The 26,667-nt window shown below is 42.0% G+C and overlaps 1 protein-coding gene across 1 annotated transcript in view; it reads left to right on the forward strand.

Annotated features, from left to right (window-relative positions):
- The window catches only part of slc30a6 (solute carrier family 30 member 6), a 169,408-nt gene that overhangs the window by 63,489 nt on the left and 79,252 nt on the right, over positions 1-26,667 (forward strand). The window contains 1 exon segment of the mRNA XM_038814568.1: positions 26,139-26,181. Coding sequence (XP_038670496.1) covers positions 26,139-26,181 — 43 coding nt within the window.

The following is a 26,667-nucleotide window of genomic DNA, read 5'->3' on the forward strand; positions in this document are numbered from 1 at the left end:
TTATTTTCTGCTTGGCAGATTCAGGAAAACCAAATCTAGTCTAATAAACAAGTAGCTGAGTTATTATTATACAATAAAGATGCATTAAAAATAAGAGTGGAAAGCCCTAGGGATAGGTACTGAACCCCCAGAGATGTCACAGGTGTGTTAGTCTTAATGATTTTCCGCCTAATAGTCCTTGAAAGGTGTTTTTTTTTTTTACATACATATTGAGTGGAAAGTTGCAAAATGAAAAACACAATGGTGGGGGGAAAGTAGCTAATATTCACAATGATTGTCTCTCGAGTTGTACTGTCCTTTTGCTAACTGGCTGTAAGTGTCCTCTTCAGATACCCTACAACAATGTCTACTATACTGAATCTTGAATGTTTTTGCCGAATACCTCACAGTCAATAAATTCTGCGATATGAAATTTTTGTCCTGATCTTTGAAATACGAATTGAAAGAAGATTGTAAAGAATCACCAAATCAAAAGAATTAGAGGTACTGAAATATTAACCAGACACTTGGTCATCAGGATTGAGAAGTCACTTGCTTCTCAGCTTATTGCCAGAAGTCATGTAACTTAGCGGGATAAGGGGGAGAAGGAAATTGAGAGAGAACATACAAAAAAAACCATTAAGCATAGAATTTGGTATGCTGTAGATTACTCTATGAATTGGAAACAATGGCCTATTAAAAGGAGCACAGGCTCGGAACAATGTTTTCTCCTAGTGGAAAAATCTTCTAGTTTAAAAGGCAAGATGGTTCTCTTTTGAGTCACTGCAACTAGTTCAGGATCAACAGATGAACGTACTTCAAACAAAAGTAAAAAGTTTAATTAGGTAATTAACTAAACACTGTGTGTGAATGATTAGTTGTTCCATGAACAAAACAAATGATTGAATTTGGCATAGCTTCCTACTGTTGCCATACATTGGATAATCCTAAGAGGGATCATTCTCTCTCCTCCAGAAGTTTAGAATAGAGGTCCTTCTGCCACTACTAATAATATTACTATCAACTGCTTGTTCCTTAGTATGATTGGCCGAACATGTTGGCTTGCAGAAGGCCAAGCAACTGCTTCTGACGCTCTGCATTTCCAACTGATGAAACCACTTCAACGGGAGAGAGGGAGGGGGGGGGGGGTGGTTAATTGTCTCTGTGCCGTAATCAGGGAATGCTAGCGTACTGACAGATTTTATGTGAGGTGTGCTGCTCATTATGCCACTTGCAATGATCTCACTCCTGTTATCCTCCTAATGAAGGCTTAAACCCTCACTTGTTAAATGACGACTATCCTCTGGGAGGTGGTGTTGAGGGGAGTGTGATTAAGTGTAGGAGGGAGATGGAGTAAGTTAGTTGGAAGTTAAAGTGACCAGTTCAGTGCAAATTCAAACCAAGGGAGCTTGTAATTTAGAAACCTGAAGTATGCAGGTTCACTGTACCACAAAGGACTGCTGGTGACTGGCTAGGTAGCCTGGATGTTGAATGAATTTGGAAAGCTAACCCTGTCACTGAGGACTCGGATCTTCCCATTTGCTCCAACTAATGGGTAGATATCCCAACCAGGAAATGCAGTGGAAACTTGCCATCACTTGGTACTGGACAACCACGCTGTTTTAGCAGATTGATTTCTAGAAATGTCTTCAGTGGTCCACAAACCCGACTCTTCCAACCTGCACAAAACCCTCTGGCTTTGAGACAACTGGGACATGGTGCTTTGATGCTTTGTATTGTTTGATGTCTCAGTAACTTGGCATGGACACTCTTAAACATGCTGCTAGTGACAAATACTTGCTGACCGAGAAGAAAGAAATGCTACGACTGGAGCATCAAGTTATCGGAATAGAATTATTACATTGGACTTGCTGTGAGCAGAGAAGGTTGAGATGCAATGATCCTTTAGAATGCTGAAAGACATGGGTAATGTAAAAAGCATGATTTCAAAACTAGGGACAGTTGGTACCAAATTGGCATGCCTCAGAAAGAAAACTAGGGCGAGTTTCCACTTTGGGCTCAGTTGGTGATCTAAGTACAAATTGTGTCCAAGGTTGTGCTCATTTTGAGAAGTGTTTTTCCCCAAATTTATTTGCATATTGTCACATGTAAATCTGTCATGAATCAATGGATTTAGGCAGCGTTTTAGAATAGTTTTTTTTAAGTCCTTGATATATTTGACTGGTGAATTTGGATGAATAAGCTGAAAATTGGTTTCTCACAAAGTGTTTTTAGTCCGTGTCAGACTAGGATAAACTGATTTTTTTTTTTAATGACAAAACATTTGCTGGTTTGATTATCCAGAAGCGTTGGACAATGTACGTTTGTGTCCTATCGCCCAAAAAGAACCAGGGCCGGGATTCTCCCCTACCCGACGGGGCGGGGGGGTTCCGGCGGGATGGAGTGGCGTGAACAACTCCGGCGTCGGGCCGCCCCAAAGGTGCGGAGGTCTCCGCATCTTTAGGGACCAAGCCCTAACATTGAGGGGCTAGGCCCGCGCCGGAGTGATTGACGCTCGGCTGGCTGGCGTGGAAGGCCTTTGGCGCCATGCCAGCCGGGGCCGAAGGGACTTCGCCGGCCGGCGGAAGTCCGCGCATGCGCCGGAGCGTCAGCGGCTGCTGTCGTCATCCCCACGCATGTGCAGGGGAGGGGGTCACTTCTGCCTCCGCCATGGTGAAGACTATGGCGAAGGCAGAAGGAAAAGAGTGCTGCCATGGCAAAGGCCTGCCTGCCATTCGGTAGGTCTCGATCGCGGGCCAGGCCACCGTGGGGGCACCCCCCCCCCCGGGCCAGATCGCCCCACGCCTCCCCCCCAGGACCCCGGAGCCTGCCCGCGCCGCCTGCTCCCGCCGATAAGATAGGTGGTTTGATCGACACTGGCGGGAGAAGCATAACAGCGGCGGGACTTCGGCCCATCGCGGGCCGGAGAATCACCGGGGAGGGGACACGCCGAACGGCGCGGAGCGATTCCCGCCCCCTGTTGAATCTCCAGTGGCGGAGAATTCGCGACACGGCGGGGCAGGGTTGACGCCGGCCCCCAGCAATTCTCCGACCTGCCGGGGTGTCGGAGAATCCCGCCCCAGGTCTCCTTGCAGGCCCGCAAATGGGTGTTATTAGCAGAGCTCATGTTGGTGGTTAATTTGATACTGTGGGCAGTTTTGGGATGGGGCCAGCTTCTCGTGCAATGTTTGTTAAATTAAGGCAAGAGACCACAAAAACCATTTGAGCCGGAGGTGAGTTGTGCCTAAAATCCCCTTGATTTAGGGAGAATTGCACTGATAACACCAGTGCTACTTAGCGGAAACTACCCCAGTTATTTTTCTTCCTCCTCACCGTTTCCACCCCCTTTCTGACCAACTTGTCAAGTAGGCCCTCTTTAAAGGGAGCTAATTATATCAGTATTTTCAAAAAAGGTTGGTTGAATATAATTGAATATAATTAAGAAAAATATAATTTTGGTACTGATAATCAAATGTTCCATAGAACATTTAGGGCAGCACGGTAGCATAGCGGTTAGCACAATTGCTTCACAGCTCCAGGGTCCCAGGTTCGATTCCCGGCTTGGGTCACTGTGCGGAGTCTGCACGTTCTCCCCGTGTGTGCATGGGTTTCCTCCGGGTGCTCCGTTTTCCTCCCACAGTCCAAAGATGTGAAGGTTAGGTGGGTTGGCCATGCTAAATCGCCCTTAGTGTCCAAAATTGGCATCAGTGTTGGGTGGGGTTACTGAGTTATAGGGGTAGGGTGGAGGTGTGGGCTTGGGTAGGGTGCTCTTTCAAAGAGCCAGCGCAGACTCGATGGGCCAAATGGCCTCCTTCTGCCCTGTAAATTCTATGATGTAACATTATAGTCTCCCCCCCCCCCCTCCCCCCTTCACCTCCCTCCGATTCCGTGGCTACGAATATTTTTTTTTGGTCTGATATCAAACTTCATTTACTTGTCACAATTAGTCATTCTTATAGCAAGCTACCATAATGAAACTGACTTCCAGAGATAACAGCCAATCACAATTTAACACTGCAACCACTTCAGTAATTAAATGTAATGGATGATTGACCAACCGATTTTTATTAGTGGCAAGAAACAACTTGACTTGAAATTGCCTGTTGCACATAAAATTTGTTTACAATAAGATAATAACATCAGTGGGCCAACATTCTACCCCGTTACCTCATGCAATGTTAATGCTAGAAGCTAATTAATGATTTTCTTGATCGATTCCAATTTAGAGACTTCACACTGCACAGATATAACCACAAATACAATTAGTAGCATTAGCAATGTAACAACAATAGATTATGGGAATGGTTTTTGTTATGTAGGCTTTCCAGTTCTATGGTCTGTATATAATGGGTTTAATTTTTCCCAGCAATTAATTTCACAACATTTTTAAAATTTCTGACAATCATTTGAGCATTTTCCCCAAACATTAAGTAAGACTAATTTCACTCACTGGGTTCCTTTTAAAAGGATATGCCATTCCATTTGCCCCAATGTCCGATAATTGTAAAATTGTGCTTGTTCTTTTAATTTTGTTTCTGTGAAAATGCACTGCATTCTCCACTAATTGCATTTAAGGGTGCTTTGGGTTTTATCATGATGATTTGCAAACATAGAACATAGAACAGTACAGCACAGAACAGGCCCTTCGGCCCTCGATGTTGTGCCGAGCCATGATCACCCTACTTGAACCCACGTAACCCGTATACCCGTAACCCAACAATCCCCCCATTAACCTTACACTACGGGCAATTTAGCATGGCCAATCCACCTAACCCGCACATCTTTGGACTGTGGGAGGAAACCGGAGCACCCGGAGGAAACCCACGCACACACGGGGAGGACGTGCAGACTCCACACAGACAGTGACCCAGCCGGGAATCGAACCTGGGACCCTGGAGCTGTGAAGCATTGATGCTAACCACCATGCTACCGTGAGGCCCCAACAATGTGAAACTTTTTTCAATTCTAAAATTATTCTTGAATTCCTGCTGCATTAGTCATTTTTTTAATGGACTATCAGCGCTTTGTTGACTCAGGAGTAAGTCATTCTGTTCCTGTAGTCTATTCCACTATTTAATTAAATCATGGCTGACTGGGTCCCTTAATTCCACTTACCCACCTTTGATTCAAATTTCTTGAGATCTTGCCAATGTATATATATTTTTTAATTTAAATCTCAAGTCTTGAAAATTTCAATTGACACAGCATCTGCAGCCTATTTGAAGATGTGCTTGGCTGTTGTACAGCTGATTGGCAGGAGAGGAGTGATGCAGCAGGAAAATGTACACTTGTGTGGTTCTCTAAAGTTATAAATGCCAAACTAATATTAGTGTACTTATGTCAATTTCTCACATTTGGAGTTGATGCTACAGTTGCAATTTGATTCTTCCTCATTCAGTCCATTAATCTTCTAATTTAATATTGGGAGAAGGTTGCTGCAAGCAGCATTAGCAAAATATTGCTGCATTGTATATGTGAACCGAAACTGTCTCCAACCAACAGCCAGGTGGTGGACCTAAATTCCTAAGCCATTGACTGTTGAATAAGAAGCAGCACAGTGGTGCAGTGGTTAGCACTGCTGCCGAGGACATGGGTTTGATCCCGGCCTCGGGTCACTGTCCGTGTGGTGTTTGCACATACTCCCCATGTCTGCGTGGGTCTCACCCCCACAACCCAAAAAGATGTGCAGGGTAGGTGAATTGGCCACGCTAAATTGCCCCTTAATTGGAGAAAAAAAAAAGAATTGGGTACTCTAAATTTAAAAAGAAGAATAAGAAGCAGCAACAAAACTCCAAGACTTTTTTGCTGTTTCTGAAGACCGGGTTATTGGGTTGTTTATCTAGCAGGGCTGGAACATTCATGGTATTGAAGGCAGCAGCCCAGCAGTTATAATGAGACCATGAGACCAAAGGAGAGTAAATGAATCACTATCGGCTGCTGTGGGGAGGGATATGTAAAATGTTAAGGGGTGCAAGAATAACATTGATGCAATCAATCCAGGAATTTTAAAAGGGAAAAGATAAATTTTGAACAACTCAAATAATGAGCAATGTGGCAAACCACCAACGTTAATCTGAATAGGTTATGTACAAAAGAACAATCATCATCCAATTCAGAACAGGATACCAGTAACCACAGGCATTGATCCCAAGAGAACTTGGATAAAAGAACAATTATTATATGATCTGGGAATAGTCACTTGCAGCATGTGAACCTTCAACTTCTGGTTTCAATGAGCTATTGACACTTAATCACTTAAGAATGTCACTGTGTATAGGAGGATGTTTAAGGTGACTTGAAACCCAGTCAGACCATTTGGGTTGAGGCAGTGAGCCAGTGTTCTGAAAGAATATCCACATAGCCCTGAAGACAAAATTACATACAATAACTTGATTTCCACTAATCTATCACTTAAATACAAATTTACTTGCTTGCCTTTGTCAAACTTGAGCAAATGTCTAAATGAGGCATTTATTTACCAGAGTAGTTGATTGTTGCAAAGGCAAATCCGCATTTCTGTTGGATTATTCTAGTTCTGCAAATTTTCTCTTTCCCACACATGGATTTTTACCCTCTATCACTTGTGGTACTTTTGACATGTTATGAGAACAGATCGATACTTGTAATAAAAAACAAAAAATGCTGGAAATACTCAGGAGGTCATGGAAAGAAACAGAGTTAACGTTTCAGGTCAATGGGCTTTCATCAGAACACATTGGAATGAAATGTTGGACGCGGTTTACTGACCACCTCCCGCTGGAATCGGGATGGGACGTAGCCAGTAGATCCTGCGAGAGACCTCTTCCGGAATTCCTGACAGTCTAACGAGATCTCGCGAGACATCAAAATCTGGGCGGGATTCCAAACTTGCTTAGGTAAGTGTTTAACTGCTCACTTAACTATGCCGTTGCCAGATCGAACCAGTCCCTGGGGTCTACCGGCCTCACCGAGGAGACCCCAGCCAGGTGCCATTTAGCACTGGTCCCTACAAACGGGGACCAGGCGGACCGCCACTTTTGGAGTCTCCCAGATGGTCAGAAGCCAATGGGTGGGTGGAATCTGGGTAGGGTAGCACCCTGGCACTGCTAATGCCACCCAGGCATCCTGGCAATGCCAAGGTGCCCAGGTGGCATTTCCCTGCGCCTGTGCTCGAGAGCCTCCCAAGAGGTTGGAGCATTAGGGGTATCTGGGGTCGCGTCGGGGTGGGGTTGAGAGATAAATGGCACCCCAATCTCATAGCTGCTATCGAACGACACTCTGTTAATTTTTTGGGCCTCAGTGGGGAACTCCCCACCAAGGCCACAAAATGTGAGTGAGTGCGGCCTTGGTGGGGTGTTTCCCCACTGAGGCCCGAAGGAAATAACAGAGTGCCGTTGGATAGCCGATCATTTCCGTTGCTACAAACGCCAGGAACGACCCCGCTAATCCCGCCCTGAGTGGAACTCTCTTTATTGTTTATTTGATCGCGCCCATTAACTCGGTTTCTCTACATGGAGGCTGCCTTGACCTGCTGACTATTTTCTTGTACTTATTTCAGATTTCCAGCATCTGCAGTATTTTGTATTTGTGCTGAAGTTTCATAGTAGTGCTGACTATTTTTCTTGCTCTATAGGAAACATGGATTGTTTTATTTGACCTGTTGTATCTGCTGTATTGTTTCTATCCATGCCACTATTTTAAGTTCTTGTGGCAAGATGTGTTCTTTGTTGACTTTCCCCTCACTGTTTCGTTTTCATTTTTCTCCTACCTGCACTTCCTAAATGCATACTGGCTGCTTTCTCCTTCATATGTTCTCACTCTTGCTCATGTTTGCCATTTTTTTTCACTTACATGTGCTTGGTATTATTCGTGTTCTTGCTCACCGTGTTTCTTATGTGCTCACCTGTGTCTCGCACATTCAGCACCTCTAGCTCATTTTTCTCTCAATTCCTACCTCGTGAACTTTTTTCACGGTTTTCTTCTTTCATGTATTTTTTAAAAATGTACTTCATTCCAAACATGTATAAAACAGCAACAGATAAAATACACACAATTTTTTTCCGTTTTCCCCATGTATCCCCTTACAAACTTACATCTCCTCGACAAAAGTCCCACCCTCTGCAACACAAAACAGCCATAACATCCAACCTTTGCGGATTTAGCTCCTCCATCACACACCAACTCTCAGTTCTCACCCAGTTTATGGCTCTTCATTATGTCATTGGCCTCTTCTGGCGTCTCAAAATTTTTCTCCCGGCCGTCGAACGTAACCCAAAGTTTTGCCGGGGGTGCAACGCCCCAAACCGGATTTCCTTTGAACATAGAACATACAGTGCAGAAGGAGGCCATTCGGCCCATTGAGTCTGCACTGACCTACTTAAGCCCTCACTTCCACCCTATCCCCCTAACCCAATAACCCCTCCTAACCTTTGTGGACACTAAGGGCAATTTAGCATGGCCAATCCACCTAACCTGCACGTCTTTGTACTGTGGGAGGAAACGGGGAGAATGTGCAGACTCCGCACAGGCAGTGACTCAGCAGTGAATCGAACCTGGGATCCTGGCGCTGTGAAGCCACAGTGCTAACCACTATACTACCGTGCTGCCCTATGCTATGCCACTCTGCTACCGTACAGCATAATGTAAACAAACTAAAATATTAACAGTTGTTTAAAGGTTTTCATTGTGAGAGTGGTAACAACAAGTAAAACAATTTTACTGTTACACCATGTAAAATTTGCTCTGGAAATTATGAGCTCCTCAGCAAAACTGGTGGACCTCAACATTTGAGATGGTGTACTCTGCCCATTGTCTGGAAGTTTAAACTACTTTCCATACTATTCCTCAATGGTCTCATCACAAAGTCTCTTGGTGGAATGCCAATGCATCAAGTCTGCCATAAGCCCATATAAGTTACCGTATATACCCAAGTAATAGTTGATCTTGTGTAAGAGTCGACCCCCACCTTTTAGCCCCAAAATCTTTAGTTTTTCATATATTGTTTGCATAAGTCAACCCCCTGACGTATTGCCAAAAATCCTTAATTTTTCATATATCTTGTGGTAGGTTGGGGAAAGGGGTTAGTGGGAACAGTCCGGTCAGTCGTTTTCGCAATTACTCTTTTCTCATTTAAACCATCAGAAATAGATAGCCTGGAAGTTCAGAACCATGGGCAGCACCTGCTCATTATCGGCAGCTCCCAAAAACCAGCATGGTTTCCAACCAGTGGAAAGTATTACTCATGTTAAAAGTCAACCCCCTACTTTTTGCCGAAAGAGGCGTTCAGACTCAAAACGTTTGCTTCATTCTCTCTCCACAGATGCTGTCAGACCTGCTGAGATTGTTCAGTATTTTCTGTTGTTGTTTCAGATTCCAGCATCCACAAATTTGCTTTTATCTCCAAAACTCAACTTTTACACAAGTATATATGATAATTGAACTGCTTATTTTTACAACATTCCTCTACACTCAGCAGTTTACAATGCCCTCATTGGAAGTGCCTACTCCATCTGTGACAAAAACCATTTACAACAAAAACTTTGCCATATTAAGTCTCACTTCAACTCAATAGATTTCATTCATGAAAGATTAACACATGCCCACCTGTTGCTTGCTCCAGAATGACTACTTTCACTAAAACAGATTTAGCCTCCCATACATCAATTCCACCTAGCAAGGACTACAACACATACTCACGTCAGCAGGCACAGAGGTCCAACATGTCAGCTTGCCTAGAGGTCTAACACAAGTTATTGAAGGAGTTCCACTCCATCCTTTACACCCACAAAGACCAGAGGCCTTCTCACATAAGCCAAGAATTTATAGCATACCATGCAATCGTGGAATGGGCTACACTGAGTGGGGTGGAAAGCCACCGCCTACTTACTAAACTCAAGGAACATTAAGCCTATTTCAAATACAGTGGATAGAATAAATCTACTGTATGGATAGGTGAATAGATAGATGGGCCTATACTCATTAGAGTTTAGAAGAATGTGAGGTGACCTTATTGAGACATATCTTCTCAGGGGGTTTGACAGGGGCTTGACAACCTGGGAGGTTGCTTCTCCTTGTGGGAGAGTCTAGGACCAGAGGACATAAGGGGTTGCCCATTTAAGACCGAGGAGGAGGGATCTCTTCCCTGAGAGGGTAGTGAATCTCCGAAATTCTTCACTGCAGAGGACTGTAGAGGGTGGCTGGTTATGTATGCTCAAAGTTTAAATAGGCAGACTTTTAATCATGGGTATCAAGGGTCATGTGGATAAGGGGGAAAGTGGATTGAGGATTATCATAATCCAATCAGTATGATCTCGTTGAATGGTGGAGCAAACACGATGGGCCGAGTGACTTGCTTCTGCTTCTATATCTTATGGTCCTCCAGACAACGGGCAGAGTAGACTGTCCGAGATGTCGAGGCCCACCACTTCTGAGATACTCTTAAGGTAACAACTGCTCATTTCAGAACAAAATTGACATGCTATTACTGTAAAATCATATTACTTAATGTTAAACTAAAACATTACTTTCTTTTCTTTCCCCTTCCTTTTGGTATTGTCATGTGAGAGTAACTTTAAGAAATGGATGTTTAAGCAATGTACCTTTAAGAAATGAAGCAGCTCATATTACTGAAGTGATGTCAGAGGGTGGGGGGAGCTGAGCTTACTTCTGCTTTTAGTTTCAGTTTGAGAGAGCAGCTGAAAGGTGCCTGGCTGGTTTGCAGAGAGCTGCATGAAGAAAAAGAGCTTGGGTGTGTCTGTGTTTGCAGTGAGCTGGATCTGCTGTGATCTCTGCCATGAAAGACTATCTCTGAATCATTTGGGTGATTTAAACTCATAATAGTAATGTCTTTAATCTGATGTGTTTCTGTTGTTAAAGGTGAAGTCTTTTGGAGGTTTGAAGGAACATTTTGAGGGATTATTTAGTGTTGTATTATTTTCGGGGTTATCTTTGAAGTAAGGGGTGTTAAGTGATCCAATGTTTATTTAAAAGGTTAAGTTGAATTCATGGAATAAACATTGTTTTGTGTTTAAAAACCCACGTGTCCATAATTGTAATACCACACCTGGAGAACACGCGTATGCTTCAAAAGCAACAATACATTAAAGTGGGGGTTGGTTGAACTCCATGATACATTTTGGGGTTCTGAAAACACCGCTCCCATAACAGTATAAAGAAATGTCTTTATTAACTTCACTTTGGAAATAACAATTTTAAATTGACCTCTCGTCATTGGCTCCCCAACCAGAGGAAATAGTTTTGCACTATTCCAACTCTTCAGAATTTTTAAATCTTTATTTAATTTCCCTAGCGTTGTAGGCCTCAGCTCATAACTGTTCCTGATATCCACATTGGACAGATCTATGGCTTTATTATCCTTTCTGTAATTCAGAACTCAAAACTACAGCCGTGCCGTATGTCTGTGTTGCTCTACTGCCACAATTATAGCTGGCCTAACTAATTACGTTTATCATGACTTCTTTATTCCACTCCTCTATGTTCTTATTCATAAAATCCACTTGACCTTTTTAATTGCTTCTTCTGCTTGCCTCACATTTTAATTATGTATTTGGAGACCTGGATGCTTTTGTTGATCGACACCCTATAGTGTACCTCCACAGTATACAGTTACAGACATGATGTGCAGTATTTCTATTCTTTTGCTTTTCTTCCCAAAAGGTATTGCATCACACTTATCTGCACAAAATAGGAGCTGCCAATTTTATTGACTGTCTTTTTCTTCTTCTGATAACCTGTGTTCCTTGAAGTCTTTTACAGTCTCTCGCATTATTATCCATGCCTCCTGATTTTGTATGTCAACACATTTTGAGATTGTGTTCCCCAGATCCAGATCTAAATCACCAAGAACAAAAGTGGACTAGCACTGAACCCCAGGCGTTTTCCTATTTATCTTGTTTCTTTTCAGTCTTTCAACCAGCTTTCTGTTGATGCTGCTATTCCCTAAACATTCGTGTGTCTCTTGTGAGATGCCTTTACTGAATGTTGCTGTAAAATTGACATACACGATATAAGAGTATTAGTTTTATTTATTCACTTTCAAAAACGTTCTGTTAAACTTGACAAACATGACTTTCCGTTAACAGATCAATGCTGCTCATGAGATTAACTTATGCATTTCTAAACCCTCACTAATTTTTATCGCGAGTCATGGATTTTACGCCACAACCAACATCAGAAGAGCTGATGGTTTGTACCCACTTTATTATTCTCTTTTATCTTGAGCAAGGGTGTTATATCGAGCATTCTGCAGTCCCACAGCATATTTAAGGAGCATCTGCTCTTCTCTGACTTCCTTGTCAATGGTGCAAGCCAGATGGCTTATTCACCTTGCGTTCCATGAATGTGTTCAGAACTACATTTTTTTAAAAACATGCCTTTAATTGTGATCAATCATTCAATATCCCCTGTTTTTACTTTTATTTTTCTTCATAAAAACTGTTGCAAAAATACTTATTTGTTCATTCTGCCAGACCCCCCAACCTCCCCAGTCAGATTCCCTTCTTCAACTCTTGGTGATCATATGCACTCCATAACAAAGGTGTTTTCAAAATTTAATTTCTGCAACTGCTTGTAACAACTTTATTTTGGTGGCAAAGAGAGGATTTTTGAAACATGCTCATGAAAAAGGCTCATAAGCGCCTTTGCTTCTCCCTCCCTCCATCCCCCCCTTTCAAACACACAGATTTTACTGACATCTCTGGGAGACGCGTTTATATGCTGGCATGTTTATATTAATGACTTTCTAATATACATTGCTGTTGTGAGGTGGGTAGGAGATAATTGTGCAAAACAGTTTTCTGAGTGAATATAAATGTTTATCCTCATTCAAAAAACAGTAATGCCTATCATTTATGTTGTGGATTAATCCTCCTGGGAAAGTGATCTCAGCTTCCAGCTGTAATACGAGTTTGAGTTCTGATGGGTCCTAGCTCTTATCCATTAATTGCCATTTAGTTACTCTAATGCTCTAGAAGTCTTCTCTAATGTCTTTAGTATACTCTAGCATCTGTGGTACTGAATTACTGAAGTGTAGCAAGGATCTTATTAATCAGACAGATTTTTGGCAGGCACTTATAATCAAACATTTCTCTTTATCCTTTGTGTTCAGCCACTATTGACGCTATATAATTATTTCTGCTAAATTTGTTTTCAGTATTTAATAGTGTATATATTCTAGCAGTTTATGGTCTGAATGCTTTTGTATTACAATCCACCATGACAACTTCTTGAAACATTTAACACACAACCTACTTATCAATTAATAGCTTTTCATAGAGGGTAGTTTATCACCGTGACTGGTCCCTGGGATGATTACGTGTCCCATGATGAGAGATTAAGTAAATTGGCTTATATTCTCTGGGGGTTTAGAAGAGGTTTAGAAGACTAAGAGGTGGCCTTATTGAAACCTATAAAATTCTGAGGGGGCTTGATGGGGAAGATGCTGGGAGATTGTTTCTGCTGGTGAGTCTAAAACATAGGGGAGGGCACAGTCTCAGGCTCAAGGGCCAATTAGACTGAGATCAACGAGTTGTGAAACTTTGGAATTCGCTACCTCAGAGGGTTGTGGATACTCCATTGTACAGTATTTTTAAGGTTGGTATAGGCAGATATTTGTTGTCCCAGGAAGTTGAGGAATATGGGGAGCTGTTGGAAGAAAGGATTTGAAGCTTAAGATCAGCCATGATTGAATGGTGGAGCAGGCTCGATGGGCCATCTGGTCTACTCCTATTGTGTTCTTGCGACTTAAAACTACTATTAATTATTTTCATGTGGAAAGATTGCACTAAATGGATGTGTCTATTGCAGTTTGACAGTGAGATTTCAGGCTCAGTTAGTGGGCCACAAGCCGCAGTCAGTGTTGAGCCTCCTCTCTTCCACCTCGACACCCCATCTCACCACCACAAAAGTGAAGGAAAATTGCATTTTTTAACATGAATTGTGACTCTGGTGCGCCCCATGAATGACAAAAAGCTTTTGCAGGGATGTAAATCACTTTTCCCAGCTATTACCTCTGATTACATACAGTAGTCTTATTAATAATGATGGAAGTTAAATTGTGTGTCATAATGAAAAAATGTTGATACAGTGTATGAACGGTTTTTAAGTAATAGAAGTTTTAATAAAATTGGTTCTAAAGCTTAATTTGATCACATCATTTCTAAACTGTTAACTTGTGGCTTAAATACTTGAATACATTTATTTAGTTGTCATTCCATTAAGTCAGATTACTTTGGCAAGCTGCCAATTCAACTGCTGCCGATTGTTTTTTCTTTCCCTTTTCCTTGTGTATTATCTAAGCTAAAGCATTATCCCAGACTGATTGTATAATCATAAATTCTGTGGTTCGTTTGCAGCTTCTGATTCATCCCAGTTCTGGTTAGTTTGTTTTGTGGAGTGTGAAAGAAAAATGAACGACATGCATTTGTGTAGCAGCTTTCAGAACCACTCACTGTGCTTTGTGGCAAATGAAGTACTTTCGAAGTGCTGTCACTGTTCTAAAATAGGAAATGTAGCAAATAAACACATGCCAGACAATAACCATCGCCAACAGGAGAGAATCTAGCCATCTCCCCTTGACATTCATTGGTATTACCATCGCTGCATACCAACTATCAACATCCTCGGGGTTACCATTGACCAGAAGCTGAAGTGGATAATACATATAAATACAGTGGTTACAGGATTGGGTCAGAAGTTGGGAATTCTGCAGCATAATGTATCTCTTGATTCCCATTTACCCATCCACAAGACACAACTCAGCAATATGGCGGAATTCTCTCCACTTGCTTGGATGAATGCAGCTCCAACAACCCTTGAAAGTCTTGGCACAATCCAGGACAAAGCAGCCTACATGGTTGGCACCCCATCCGCTAGGTTAAACATTCATTCCCTTCACCATCGACACAGAGTGGCAACAGTGTGTGCCATATACACAGCACGGTAGCATTGTGGATAGCACAATCGCTTCACAGCTCCAGGGTCCCAGGTTCGATTCTGGTTTGGGTCACTGTTTGTGCGGAGTCTGCACATCCTCCCCGTGTGTGCGTGGGTTTCCTCCGGGTGCTCCGGTTTCCTCCCACAGTCCAAAAGATGTGCAAGTTAGGTGGATTGGACATGATAAATTGCCCTTAGTGTCCAAAATTGCCCTTAGTGTTGGTTGGGGTTACTGGGTTATGGGGCTAGGGTGGAGGTGTTAACCTTGGGTAGGGTGCTCTTTCCAGGAGCCGGTGCAGACTCGATGGGCCGAATGGCCTCCTTCTGCACTGTAAATTCTATGGAAAAAAATATATATTTACAAGATGCACTGAGCAACTCACCAAAGCTTCTTCAACAGCACCTTCCAAACCAGAGAGACCTCTTCCGCCTGACAAAACAAGGGCAGCAAATGCATAGGAGCACCAACTGGAAATCCCCTTCCAAGTTACACACCACCCTGACTTGGAACTATGCATCGCTATTTCTTCACTCGCTGGATCAAAATCCTGGAGCTTCCTTTGTAACACTTGAGTGTACCTACACCACATGGACTGCAGTTGTTCAAGAAGGTGGCTAAACCACCACTTTCTGGAATCACAGAATAGAATCATAGAATAGAACCATGGAATTTCTCGAGGGCAATCAAGGCTGGGCTACAAATTCCGCAGCCGTCAGCCATGCCCACATCCGTGAAAGGATTTTTGGGTGCAAATAGCATCCTATCAACAACAACGTAATAATGATCAGATCATCAGTTTGTGTGATGTCATTCGAGGATTAAATATTGACCAGGACACCGAGGTTACCTCCCGTGCTTTACTTCAAAATAATGCGTTGACATCTTTTATGTCCACCTTGGAGGGCAGAACAGACCTTGGGATTAAAATCTCATCCACAAGATGACACTTCTGACAGTGCAGCAGTACTGAGGGAGTGCTGCACTGTCAACTGAGATTTTATGTTTAAATCCTGAATTGGGACTTGAACCCTCCATCTTCTCACTCAGAGGCAAGAGTACTTGTCAGTTGAGCCAGGCTGACAAGTAGAGTTCCTTCCTGGATAGAGTACATGGATCATGGTTTTGGAAAAGGTAAAATATGTTTGTATGTCAGAGGGAGGTTATGATACATCATCAGGGTTTGGCTAAATGCTGTTGGCCACTTTTAAAAGGTTTCTCTTTTCAAAATGATTTTTTTCCTTTCCCCTTCGATATGCTTTTCAACTCAGCCATGGCAAAGCCCCAACCCAACTAAGTTTCAAGTTCCCAAGCTGCTGCCAGCCTACCCCTGTTGCGAGCAGCTTTCAGTGTTAATATTCTGCCCACTAACATTTTCTCTCATTCCACAGATGTTAACTTGGATCTACGTGTTTCCAGCATTTCCTGTTTTATTGTAAATTTTCAGCGTCAATGGTATTTTGCTTTTTGTTTTGAACACCATGTTGTTTCCAAGCAAAAGCTTGGAACAACATGGTGTTACAAATATCAAAAACTTGTATTCTTAACTGGCTACTACCACTTACAAATTTGTTTACATTCTGGATGTTAGCCTAGTACATGGAAAATATACAAATCTTGTAGACTTGGAGAAGGCAACCCCGCCCTTTTTGCTGAGATTTAGTCCCTCTCAGGCTAATTTTAAACAACTGTGTGTGTGTGTCTTGAGTGCTGTAGTTCAGCTTCTCTCCTTAGTTCTATACTGTGTTTCCTAACTCCATCTTACACTCTCCAGTCATGGTGTTTGTTGATCTGATCATTAGCTTCCCATGCTCAGACACCATGCTGATTCGCTCATTGCTACTGGTTTCCCATCAGGCTTTGGTTTGTTTCAGCAGGACCCTGGCTCCAGGATCTCTCTTGTTTGTAAACATTTCAATAGCTGTTCGCGTCTCGTTTTCCTTCATCTCCACCATGCTTGCTGTTATTTTACTGTAAATGCTGGACTTTTGAAATGTAAAAGATGCAAACTAAATTAATACTGCAACATTGTGAAGAACCTAAAGACTGAGAGGGAAAAAAGATGAAGTAATGGCAGGCAAAAATTAAGAAACAGATAATAGAACCAAACAATTGTAAAATACAGAGAGACTGAGGCAAATGTTTAGAATGGGGCTAGCAGAGAGATTATTATAGCAAGAGACATATTTAATTAAAATAAACTTTATATGTGAACACTACCTTGGGAGATGGACTAATGCATTTTTAAATTTTTCTGTACAGTTGTACAAATATTCTGTATTAACCTTCAAACCCAGTCTGGCAGAACATAGTAAACAGACTTAACTTGCAGACTGTGCTGTGAAGCAGCAAAGTGGAAATCTCAGATGAGATATGAAATCTGTACAGCCGAGCTGACAGTATCCGCTGTAATGTTATGACAGCTCAATCCATCTGGATGTCTGGAGTTTGCTAAAGTGGGAAGATTGTCTCAGTGACTGGTAAGAGACGGCTGCCTTTATCAACCTGAATCCACAGCCACTAATGGTAGCTTTGCAGGGACGCTTTGACGCAAAGCTTCCTTTTAAAGTCTTAAATTTCTTTTCAGAGTATACCAAGTGGATTCTTGTTTTCAGTCAATAAAGCTTTTAGTTTACTTATTGAAGAATTCTCTTTTAATGCAGAGCATTTTACGACATCCGACACTGAGTGGTCGATATGTGTTTCATGAAGCAATGACAGCAGAATGCTGTAGTTTGCAAATCTCCTGCTCCAAGTCTGAAAACTAGCTAAGATTTCTATATTGGAAATCGAACATTTCTACACCATTCTATTGGCTCAGTTGCAGCCCTGCCAGGGGAATGGGCTAAATGTAGCATAGATGGATGGGAAAGGGCAGAGCCTTTAACATTGCTGATCCCTTGGTAACAGGGCTGCAGTTATGTAAGAAATGTATCTGTCCCCAGGGCAGGAAATAAAATGGCACAAATAAAATGAGAGCGCGGAGTATATGAATGTTTGTCTTCTGTTCTGCAGTCAGCATTAAAAATTAAACCAAAAAGATAGATTAATTTACCTTTATTGTTCTTGTTTCTTTCATCTTGATTGGCCACTTTTGTAAACATACACAGCTGACCTTATCCTGCTCATATGATGTTGCTCCAAGACATCAGTGTGCAATACTGTGGTCACCAAAGTGCTTTAACAGAGGCAGAAACATGTGGAATCTTACCTTGTCTTCTGCTGAATTGCATTGTCTACAGCTGTTAACCTTAACTCATTCTGAACTTGGCATTTTAAAAGTGTGGTGGTTCATTACACAATTGTGAAAACACAATTGTCCAAATTTGAATAGTATGCTTATCTTCCAGCTTATTCAAGAGATCTACCTTGATGGATGATTTCACTTCTACAGCCACTAGGGTGAGGTTCATTAAAAAACCTAGCACATGGAGTAAGAAAAGATCTAGAGTCTAACTCTTGTACTTGATGCTGCCTAAAGTTTTTCTTTACTAGGCTGCTATATGAGGATTATGTTAACAAAACTGAAATATGAAGGTTATTATTAATAGCTGTAGCCATGATCACTGTATGCAAATACAGAAATCCCATTCCAACACCAACTAATCAACTTTTCTTTTAATTTATTTTCACTCACACATGGAAGACCAAATTGGCTACAAGAAAGCATATATGTGCTAGTTCTGTAAAGAGTTGGCACTGTTAATGGATGTTTTTTCCAGAGCTTCCAAATTAATGATTGTAGACTCAAGAATAAATCCAATATTGTTATGTGTTGTATGTCTTGTCTGGCTTGCTGTACTTTGCAAGCCAGTGCATTATGGGATTGCAGGATCCATGTTTTTTTGCATAAACTGGTGACGAGGATGGTATCCAAAAACAAATGATTACACTTAAAGGAGGTAGCAAAATTTTAAAAGGCCAACCGCAAGAAGAAATAAACAACTGTCAGCAGGAAAATTAGAAGAGACCCCCAGATCGAGCGTAACTCTCAAAAAAGTTCCAGGGGCGACAAAGGCCTCCGAGCAGAGGCAACGAAAAACCCAGAGAGGGAGGGCAACGAGAGAATTGCAGAATGGAAACAAGTCAACACCTCAGCAGAGAAGGACCTGGCCAACAATGAAACCAAAAGAAAGGACAAAGACCAAGGTTCTGTTGCAGGCAGGAAAAGAAGAGCCAGAAATAAGATCGGAAAATGTAAATCCAGCACTGAAATTTAACTTTTAGAAGACTGAAAAGCCAAGCTGAATGAAAAGATTCAAAAAGGATTTGAATGTAAAATAGCAAACAAGTGTTTGATTGAAGTTAATCATCATCATCGTCATCGATTGGGACAAAGGTGTCATGCTCCTCCAGTAGCGAGGCAAAGCTCTTGCTGATCTAAGTGCCCATGTACAGAAACGGGATGACCACAACAAAGACTTTTGTGAGACCAAAGGAAGTCTTGTTGGGCCGAGGTAAAATGGCTCCCGATCTTGTCACCATCAGCTTTCTGGAAGAGTACAGCTGAATGTCCGCGAGACTGTTCTCTTGGCGTCTCTTATCATGTGGCTGTATACATTATAGTATTGGTGGTGCTACTCTCCAGACTCGCGTTAAACCTTGGTTTTGCTGAGTATCGTTACATTATAATCAATGCAGGCACATATCAGCACATCCCACTTTTGTTCCAAAAATCTTCCTCCCTTCTAACAGAGTATTACAATACAATTTCTATTTCCGGTCACAATACAACTTTTCTTTTCACTTCCTATCCCTGCTCCCCCAACATCAAGTCTCTGACATTATGAATTCAGACGATCTTAAGTCTTGACAGTTCTACATCTGGATCGGTATCTCGGTTGGTCTTGTGTGGAGGAATGGTAGTACTCTGTTGCTCTTGTTAATAAATCATCTGCTTTTCTGGACACTGTAGGTTTGACCTATTCCTTCTGTGGGGAATATGCATTCTGTTCATTTCTAGACTGGAATATAATTTCTTTCTTCCTTGCTGTGTCTGGAAGTGCTATTCTTACTGGGTCCATACATCTCTCAAATGGAACATTCACTTCCACTTGTCTTAACTAGCAACACCTTGTAACTAAGCAACTAGCCTGACCATATATTGGAACAGTAAATAATTAAGGCAAACCCATATGGTTTTTTTTGAGGCAGCCTACAGTTTTTCCCTTGTTCAGAAAATGTTTTGTTAAACAACATTTCCAATGAAGAGGGAAGAATATGTTAGGATTGTATGTCTTGTCTGGCTTGCTGTACTTTGCAAGCCAGTGCATTATGGGATTGCAGTATCCATGTTTGTTGTTAATTTGATGGCTGAAGCAATAAAGTATAGGTACAGCATTAATCACCTCCTGTGGCTTCATAAGCACTGATTGATCTTGAAATATAACAGGACCAAAGACATAACAAATATGTCTTTTCAGCACCCAAGGTACCAATGAAGGGAAAGCTATCTCTTGGTCTTCAATTCCCATTCTTCCTTTCATCCAATGGATTTCTGGCTGTAATTCTCATGAAGACCAGAATAATAGCTGACTCAAACAGTAGTAAACTTTGAGGGTAGGGCGCCAATGATGACAGAGTTCAACTCTGGTGACTATATATGTGAGAAGTGCTGCCTACACGTTTGCAGTCCCTCGGGTGGCACGGTGGCACAGTGGTTAGCACCGCTGACTCACAGTGCCAAGGACTCGAGTTCGGTCCCGGCCCTGGGTCACTGTCTGTGGAGTTTGCACATTCTCCTCGTGTCTGCGTGGGTCTCACCCCCACAACCCAAAGATGTGCAGGCCACGCTTAATTGCCCCATAAGTGGAAATCATTTTTAAAACTTTGCCGTTCCTATTTGTGACACTGGAGTGGACGGAAACATGTGGCAAAATAAGGGGTGGGATTCTTCGGCTGCATTCACCCGGCAACCGGAGAACCCCGCCCGAGGCCAGTGCGTTTTTTTCATTGTACACAACTCGCCCGTGGCGTGGGAGAATCCAGCCCCAGGAGTCATGAAATCTTAAAATCTCTTCCCCGGACTGTGTTTTATCAGCATTTTTAATACCAGCAACAAAGGATGGTTTCAAGAAATTGGTAACTTGGGAGACTGTTCATCCTCTTTATTTTTTAATCGTAATATTGATCTGCATATTGAAATGAAAATCGCTTTTATTGTCAAGAGTAGGCTTGAAATGAAGTTACTGTGAAAAGCCCCTAGTCACCACATTCCGGTGCCTGTTGTAACAATAGACACAATCATTTGGTCATTAGTGTATTTTGCTAGTTACAAAAATAATTTTTGGAATTAGATGGATTTTCTTGATTATGTGATGCTCTCTCAAAATTAAATGTACAAATTGTAGTGAAAGTTGCTTCCGTAACCTCCTGTGATTCATGTGTCTATTTTTTTATCATAATGGCCTGTTGCAGTTTTAAATCTGACTTTTCAAGCCTGATTTAACACTCATGATTTTTGTTTGGATTTGTTTTCATTTTATTGAGGTAATGCTGTATGAATGAGTATCTATATCCTGAAGATATTGAAATGGTTTATATGAATCCCACTAAGATCAGCCACCCCAAAATATATATATTTTTTACACTAATATATAGGAACCAGCATAGGTACAACCGTAAGTTAGCAAATACAAGTAAATACAGAATCCATTAATTATTTTTCAATCTAATGAACAAAAATAATCCCCTAATGTTACTTTTGATTTTTCTGTATATTTAATTACACGGTATTCTTCCATCACTAGACCATATAATTGACATAGTTTTCAAATGCTATTGAATGTGCAGTAAGTTAGCCTGTAGTATTTCTAATAATGGGCATATTGGACATGATCTGATGGGGGAGAACAACCTGGAGTCCCATTCCATTGGGGTTGCTCCCAGCACTTGCAGAGGCGGGAACTACCCCGCTATCTAGCAGCACTCTGTTATTGTTTTCAGGCCTCAGCGGGGACTATCCCACCGAGGCCGCATTCAGTGGCATTTCCTGCACTGAGAAGCTCCACTCACCAGTACAGGAAGAGAAAATGGCGTCCCCATCTCTCAATCCCCTGACATGACCTCCGGATCCCCCCAACTCACCTGGTGGGGGCCCTCAAACACTCTCTCACCCCAGGTCATAAGGGCAAGGCACCCACGGGTTCAATCCCGGCACGGACAAAATGTCACCTGGGCAAATTGGTACTGCCAGCCTGGCACTGTGGCAGTGCCACCTGGGAACCCTAGTGGTGCCAGGGTGGCACCTGAGTGGCACGGCCAAGGTGGCACTGCCATGTTGACCAAGTAGCAGTGCCAGGGTGCTACCCTGTCCCGATTTCAACCATCCGGGGCCCTCCGTTTTGCCTGCCCGGCTGGGTTCTCCTCAATGAGGCCGGTAGATCCCGGGGCCGGTTAAATCTGGCGTAGGCAAAAAGTTCACTTAACTATGCAAGTTTGGATCCCGACAGTGTGGGCTGAATCAGTCATTATTTTTTTCCTTTTGGAGAGGGAGTGAAATAGAACATAGAACAGTACAGCACAGAACAGGCCCTTCGGCCCTCGATGTTGTGCCGAGCAATGATCACCCTACTCAAACCCACGCATCCACCCTATACCCGTAACCCAACAACCCCCTCCCCCCCTTAACCTTATGGGTGCAAATTTCACTGAAAAACTCTACCTTCTGCACTCTGCCTCATTTTCCATTTCACTTACGGCGGTTTGAATATGAGCTGTGAACTTGGTTCCTCTGGGCGATTTTCAAACAGTGAAGAGGAGATTTGATGGTGGTATTTCAAATCATGAAGGGTCTAGATAAGAGTATAAAGATAAACTATTTCCAATGACAGAAGGGTTGACAACCAGAGGGCACAGATTTAAGGTGATTTCCAAAAAAAGAGAGGCAGCATGAGAAGATCCTGTTCTTATAAATGCGTTGCTGCCAGCATTCCACAAATGCTGCCCTTAAGCTTGCAACAGAGTTCTGAGGAAGACTTTATTTTCTATTTATGCTTTGTAAGGCGATGTCTGGCTTCTTGGCTGCAGCACACTCGAGATCAAGAATAATGGATTGAGAATTAAATCTGCATCATCTCTCACTTTGAACATGCCACAGTGTTACTCGAGCATTCTGCATTAAAGATATTTATTAACATTGGACTATGTTTCCCTTCTAATGCTATCTTTGGTTTTAAATCCACAGGACTTGTATTTTAGGAATTGAGTTGTTTTATATTAGTTGAATACAAACGAAAGTGCTTTTGTGAAGTAAGGATTTTGATTTGGTTTTAGTCGGATCAGGGTGGCAAAGTGAATTGTTCCATGGATTTCAAATGTCAAGTATTACAGGAACAAAAGATAAACCCATTCCGAAAGTAATTTTTGACATACACGTTTTCGGTTGACCTTATAATGAAAGGAGGACAGTCCTGTGGCAAGGTTAGATTTGTTAGGTAATGTTGATGGACAGTTGTACGTTGTCAGAATTTGATAAATATGTCATGGTGCTGTTATGTTTTTTCAGTCATGCAAAACAGTAACAAAGACTTCATGGTTTGTTTTTGCCATGAATGTTTTGGTACCATTTTGATCTCCATGTTCTACTCGTGATCACTGTCAATGGATAATGGTTAGTGGAACCCTTGGCGGAGGAAATGCCGTCAAAGGGCGAGGTGCTGAGCTTTCCATTAGCAAATGACATCCGCAACCGTACAAGCCATGACATTGCTGCAGTGCATAACAATTCAATGAAAGAGCAACCATAGACAATCTGAAACACAACACCAGGCTTCATGTTTGCAAAGGATAGTCACAGGAGCTTTGACAGTATTCAGCCGGTGATGTTTTTACAGATGCAGGTGTTTCCTAGTATTAATTTTTGCATATACTTTGATTCAATCTTGCATGCTGTAGTAAAAATGTATTTCTATTGAAGCAACATAGATTAAAATGGAATCTATAAGAACTCCAGCCCATTAGTATTAATACCCATCCATCTTACTAATAGGATCATTTTCTGTCCAATCCACGAGGATGTATTTTGTCTGAATCCTCATAAAGTAAGTCAGGGCCACATTACTGTCTATGCGGCCAACAAGCTTAAGATAAAGATTTAATGCATCAGAGTAGTATCTGTTACATAGTATACGAGTATACGTTTCTTAGTCATAGCAATAATACTGACTTTTAAAAAATTAAGCACTGTATTCTGCCAGATATTACAGGATTGATGCATTTTGCTATTAAATGTACATTTACACCGAGGTGGCAACCGTTCGTTGACTTCTTCGCGGAAAATTGATCGTCAGCAGAAGGGGGGGCGTGGGGGTTAGCTTAGCTTAGAACAAAGAAAATTACAGCACAGGAACAGGCCCTTCGGCCCTCCCAGCCTGCGGCGATCCAGATCCTTTATCTAAACCTGTCTCCTATTTTCCAAGGTCTACTTCCCTCTGTTCCCGCCCGTTCATATACCCGTCTAGATGCCTCTTAAATGATGCTATCGTCCCAGCCTCTACCACCTCCGCTGGTAAAGCGTTCCAGGCACCCACCACCCTCTGCGTAAAAAACTTTCCACGCACAGCTCCCTTAAACTTTCCCCCTCTCACTTTGAAATCGTGACCCCTTGTAACTGACACCCCCACTCTTGGAAAAAGCTTGTTGCTATCCACCCTGTCCATACCTCTCATAATTTTGTAGACCTCAATCAGGTCCCCGCTCAACCTCCGTCTTTCCAATAAAAACAATCCTAATCTACTCAACCTTTCTTCATAGCTAGCCCCTCCATACCAGGCAACATCCTGGTGAACCTCCTCTTCACCCTCTCCAAAGCATCCACATCCTTCTGGTGATGTGGCGACCAGAACTGCACGCAGTATTCCAAATGTGGCCTAACCAAAGTCCTATACAACTGTAACATGACCTGCCGACTCTCGTACTCAATAGCCCGTCCGATGAAGGCAAGTATGCTGTCTGCCTTCTTGACCACTCTTATCAACCTGCGTTGCCACCTTCAGGGTACAATGGACCTGAACTCCCAGGTCTCTCTGTACATCAATTTTCCCCAGGACCCTTCCATTGACCATATAGTCCGCTCTTGAATTTGATCTTCCAAAATGCATCTCCTCACATTTGCCTGGATTGAACTCCATCTGCCATTTCTCTGCCCAACTCTCCAATCTATCTATATTTTGTTGTATTCTCTGACAGTCCTCCTCGCTATCTGCAACTCCACCAATCTTTGTATCATCTGCAAACTTGCTAATCAGACCATCTATACCTTCCTCCAGGTCATTTATGTAGATCGCAAACAACAGTGGTCCGAGCACGGATCCCTGTGGAACACCACTAGTCACCCTTCTCCATTTTGAGACACTCCCTTCCACCACTACTCTCTGTCTCCTGTTACCCAGCCAGTTCTTTATCCATCTAGCTAGTACACCCTGAACCCCATACGACTTCACTTTTTCCATCAACCTGCCATGGGAAACCTTATCAAACGCCTTACTAAAGTCCATGTATATGACATCTACAGCCCTTCCCTCATCAATTAACTTTGTCACTTCCTCAAAGAATTCTATTAGGTTTGTAAGGCAAGACCTTCCCTGCACAAAACCATGCTGCCAATCACTGATAAGTCTATTTTCTTCCATATGTGAATAGATCCTACCCCTCAGTATCTTCTCCAACAGTTTGCCTGCCACTGACGTCAAGCTCACAGGTCTACAATTCCCTGGATTTTCACTGCTACCCTTCTTAAACAAAAGGACAACATTAGCAATCCTCCAGTCCTCCGGGACCTCACCCATGCTCAAGGATGCTATAAAGATATCTGTTAGAGTAGGGGGTTAATAAAAGTGGGACTTATAAGGGAGGGAGACGGCATTTGCACTATGTGTATAGTTTCATGTACATTGTTTATTGTGTTGTTATAATACCAAAAAAAACTCAATAAAATGTTTATTAAAAAAAAATGTACATTTACAGTAGAATGATGTTTGAATTGCGAAGGAAAGATATCTAAATGAGTCAGAATTAGTTTTATTAGTGGTAAGTCTGCATGCACCTGGCACAGTTAGTAAGCAATCATATTTTGAAATGGTTCTTGAGTACAAAGTTAATTGTAAATATCCATCAATTTTGACGGTTTCTTAAATTAGACTCCAAGAATATATAAGTTATATTTTGCTGTGAACAACGAGAAGTCTACTCAACACAAGTGTTAACTTGAAATTTTCCCTTTTCTCTTCAGCTTTGACTGCCTACACATACCTCACCATTTTTGATCTTTTCAGGTAATTTTTTTTTATTAGCGTCAACTTTTGATGCACTTGTTCCTAATAATATTCAATATTATTAATTGATAAAAGTGAGATTTTATTTTGTCAAATCTTGTAAATGTCTGTAGTGAAATATATTCTGAATGAATTGTCACTGTGACTGCTTTCAATCAGGTGATCAGCTTTAAATTGAACTTGCAAGTTATCAATTTATTTTGTAAACACTCGTACCCTTTTGAGGGGGGTGGGCAAGTAACTTGTTTCCTGTCCCTCTGCTGCTCTTGCCACACAGTTCTTGGATGTTTGCAAGAAAAAATCTTCTACATTCTCTGATATCTGCTCACTATAGATTCCCTCTGGTTCCCGAGCTGAGATTAGATGCCTCATATGATGTACTCTGCCATGATACTGCCGTGTTGCCTGCTTCCCATTTTGTAATTTCACAACTCAATTTGGCTGTTTTGCCACATAACAATGGTATAATTATTTTTGTCCAGATCA

The sequence above is a fragment of the Scyliorhinus canicula genome, chromosome 1 (genome assembly GCF_902713615.1).
Source record: "Scyliorhinus canicula chromosome 1, sScyCan1.1, whole genome shotgun sequence".
NCBI classification, from domain to species: Eukaryota; Metazoa; Chordata; class Chondrichthyes; order Carcharhiniformes; family Scyliorhinidae; genus Scyliorhinus; species Scyliorhinus canicula.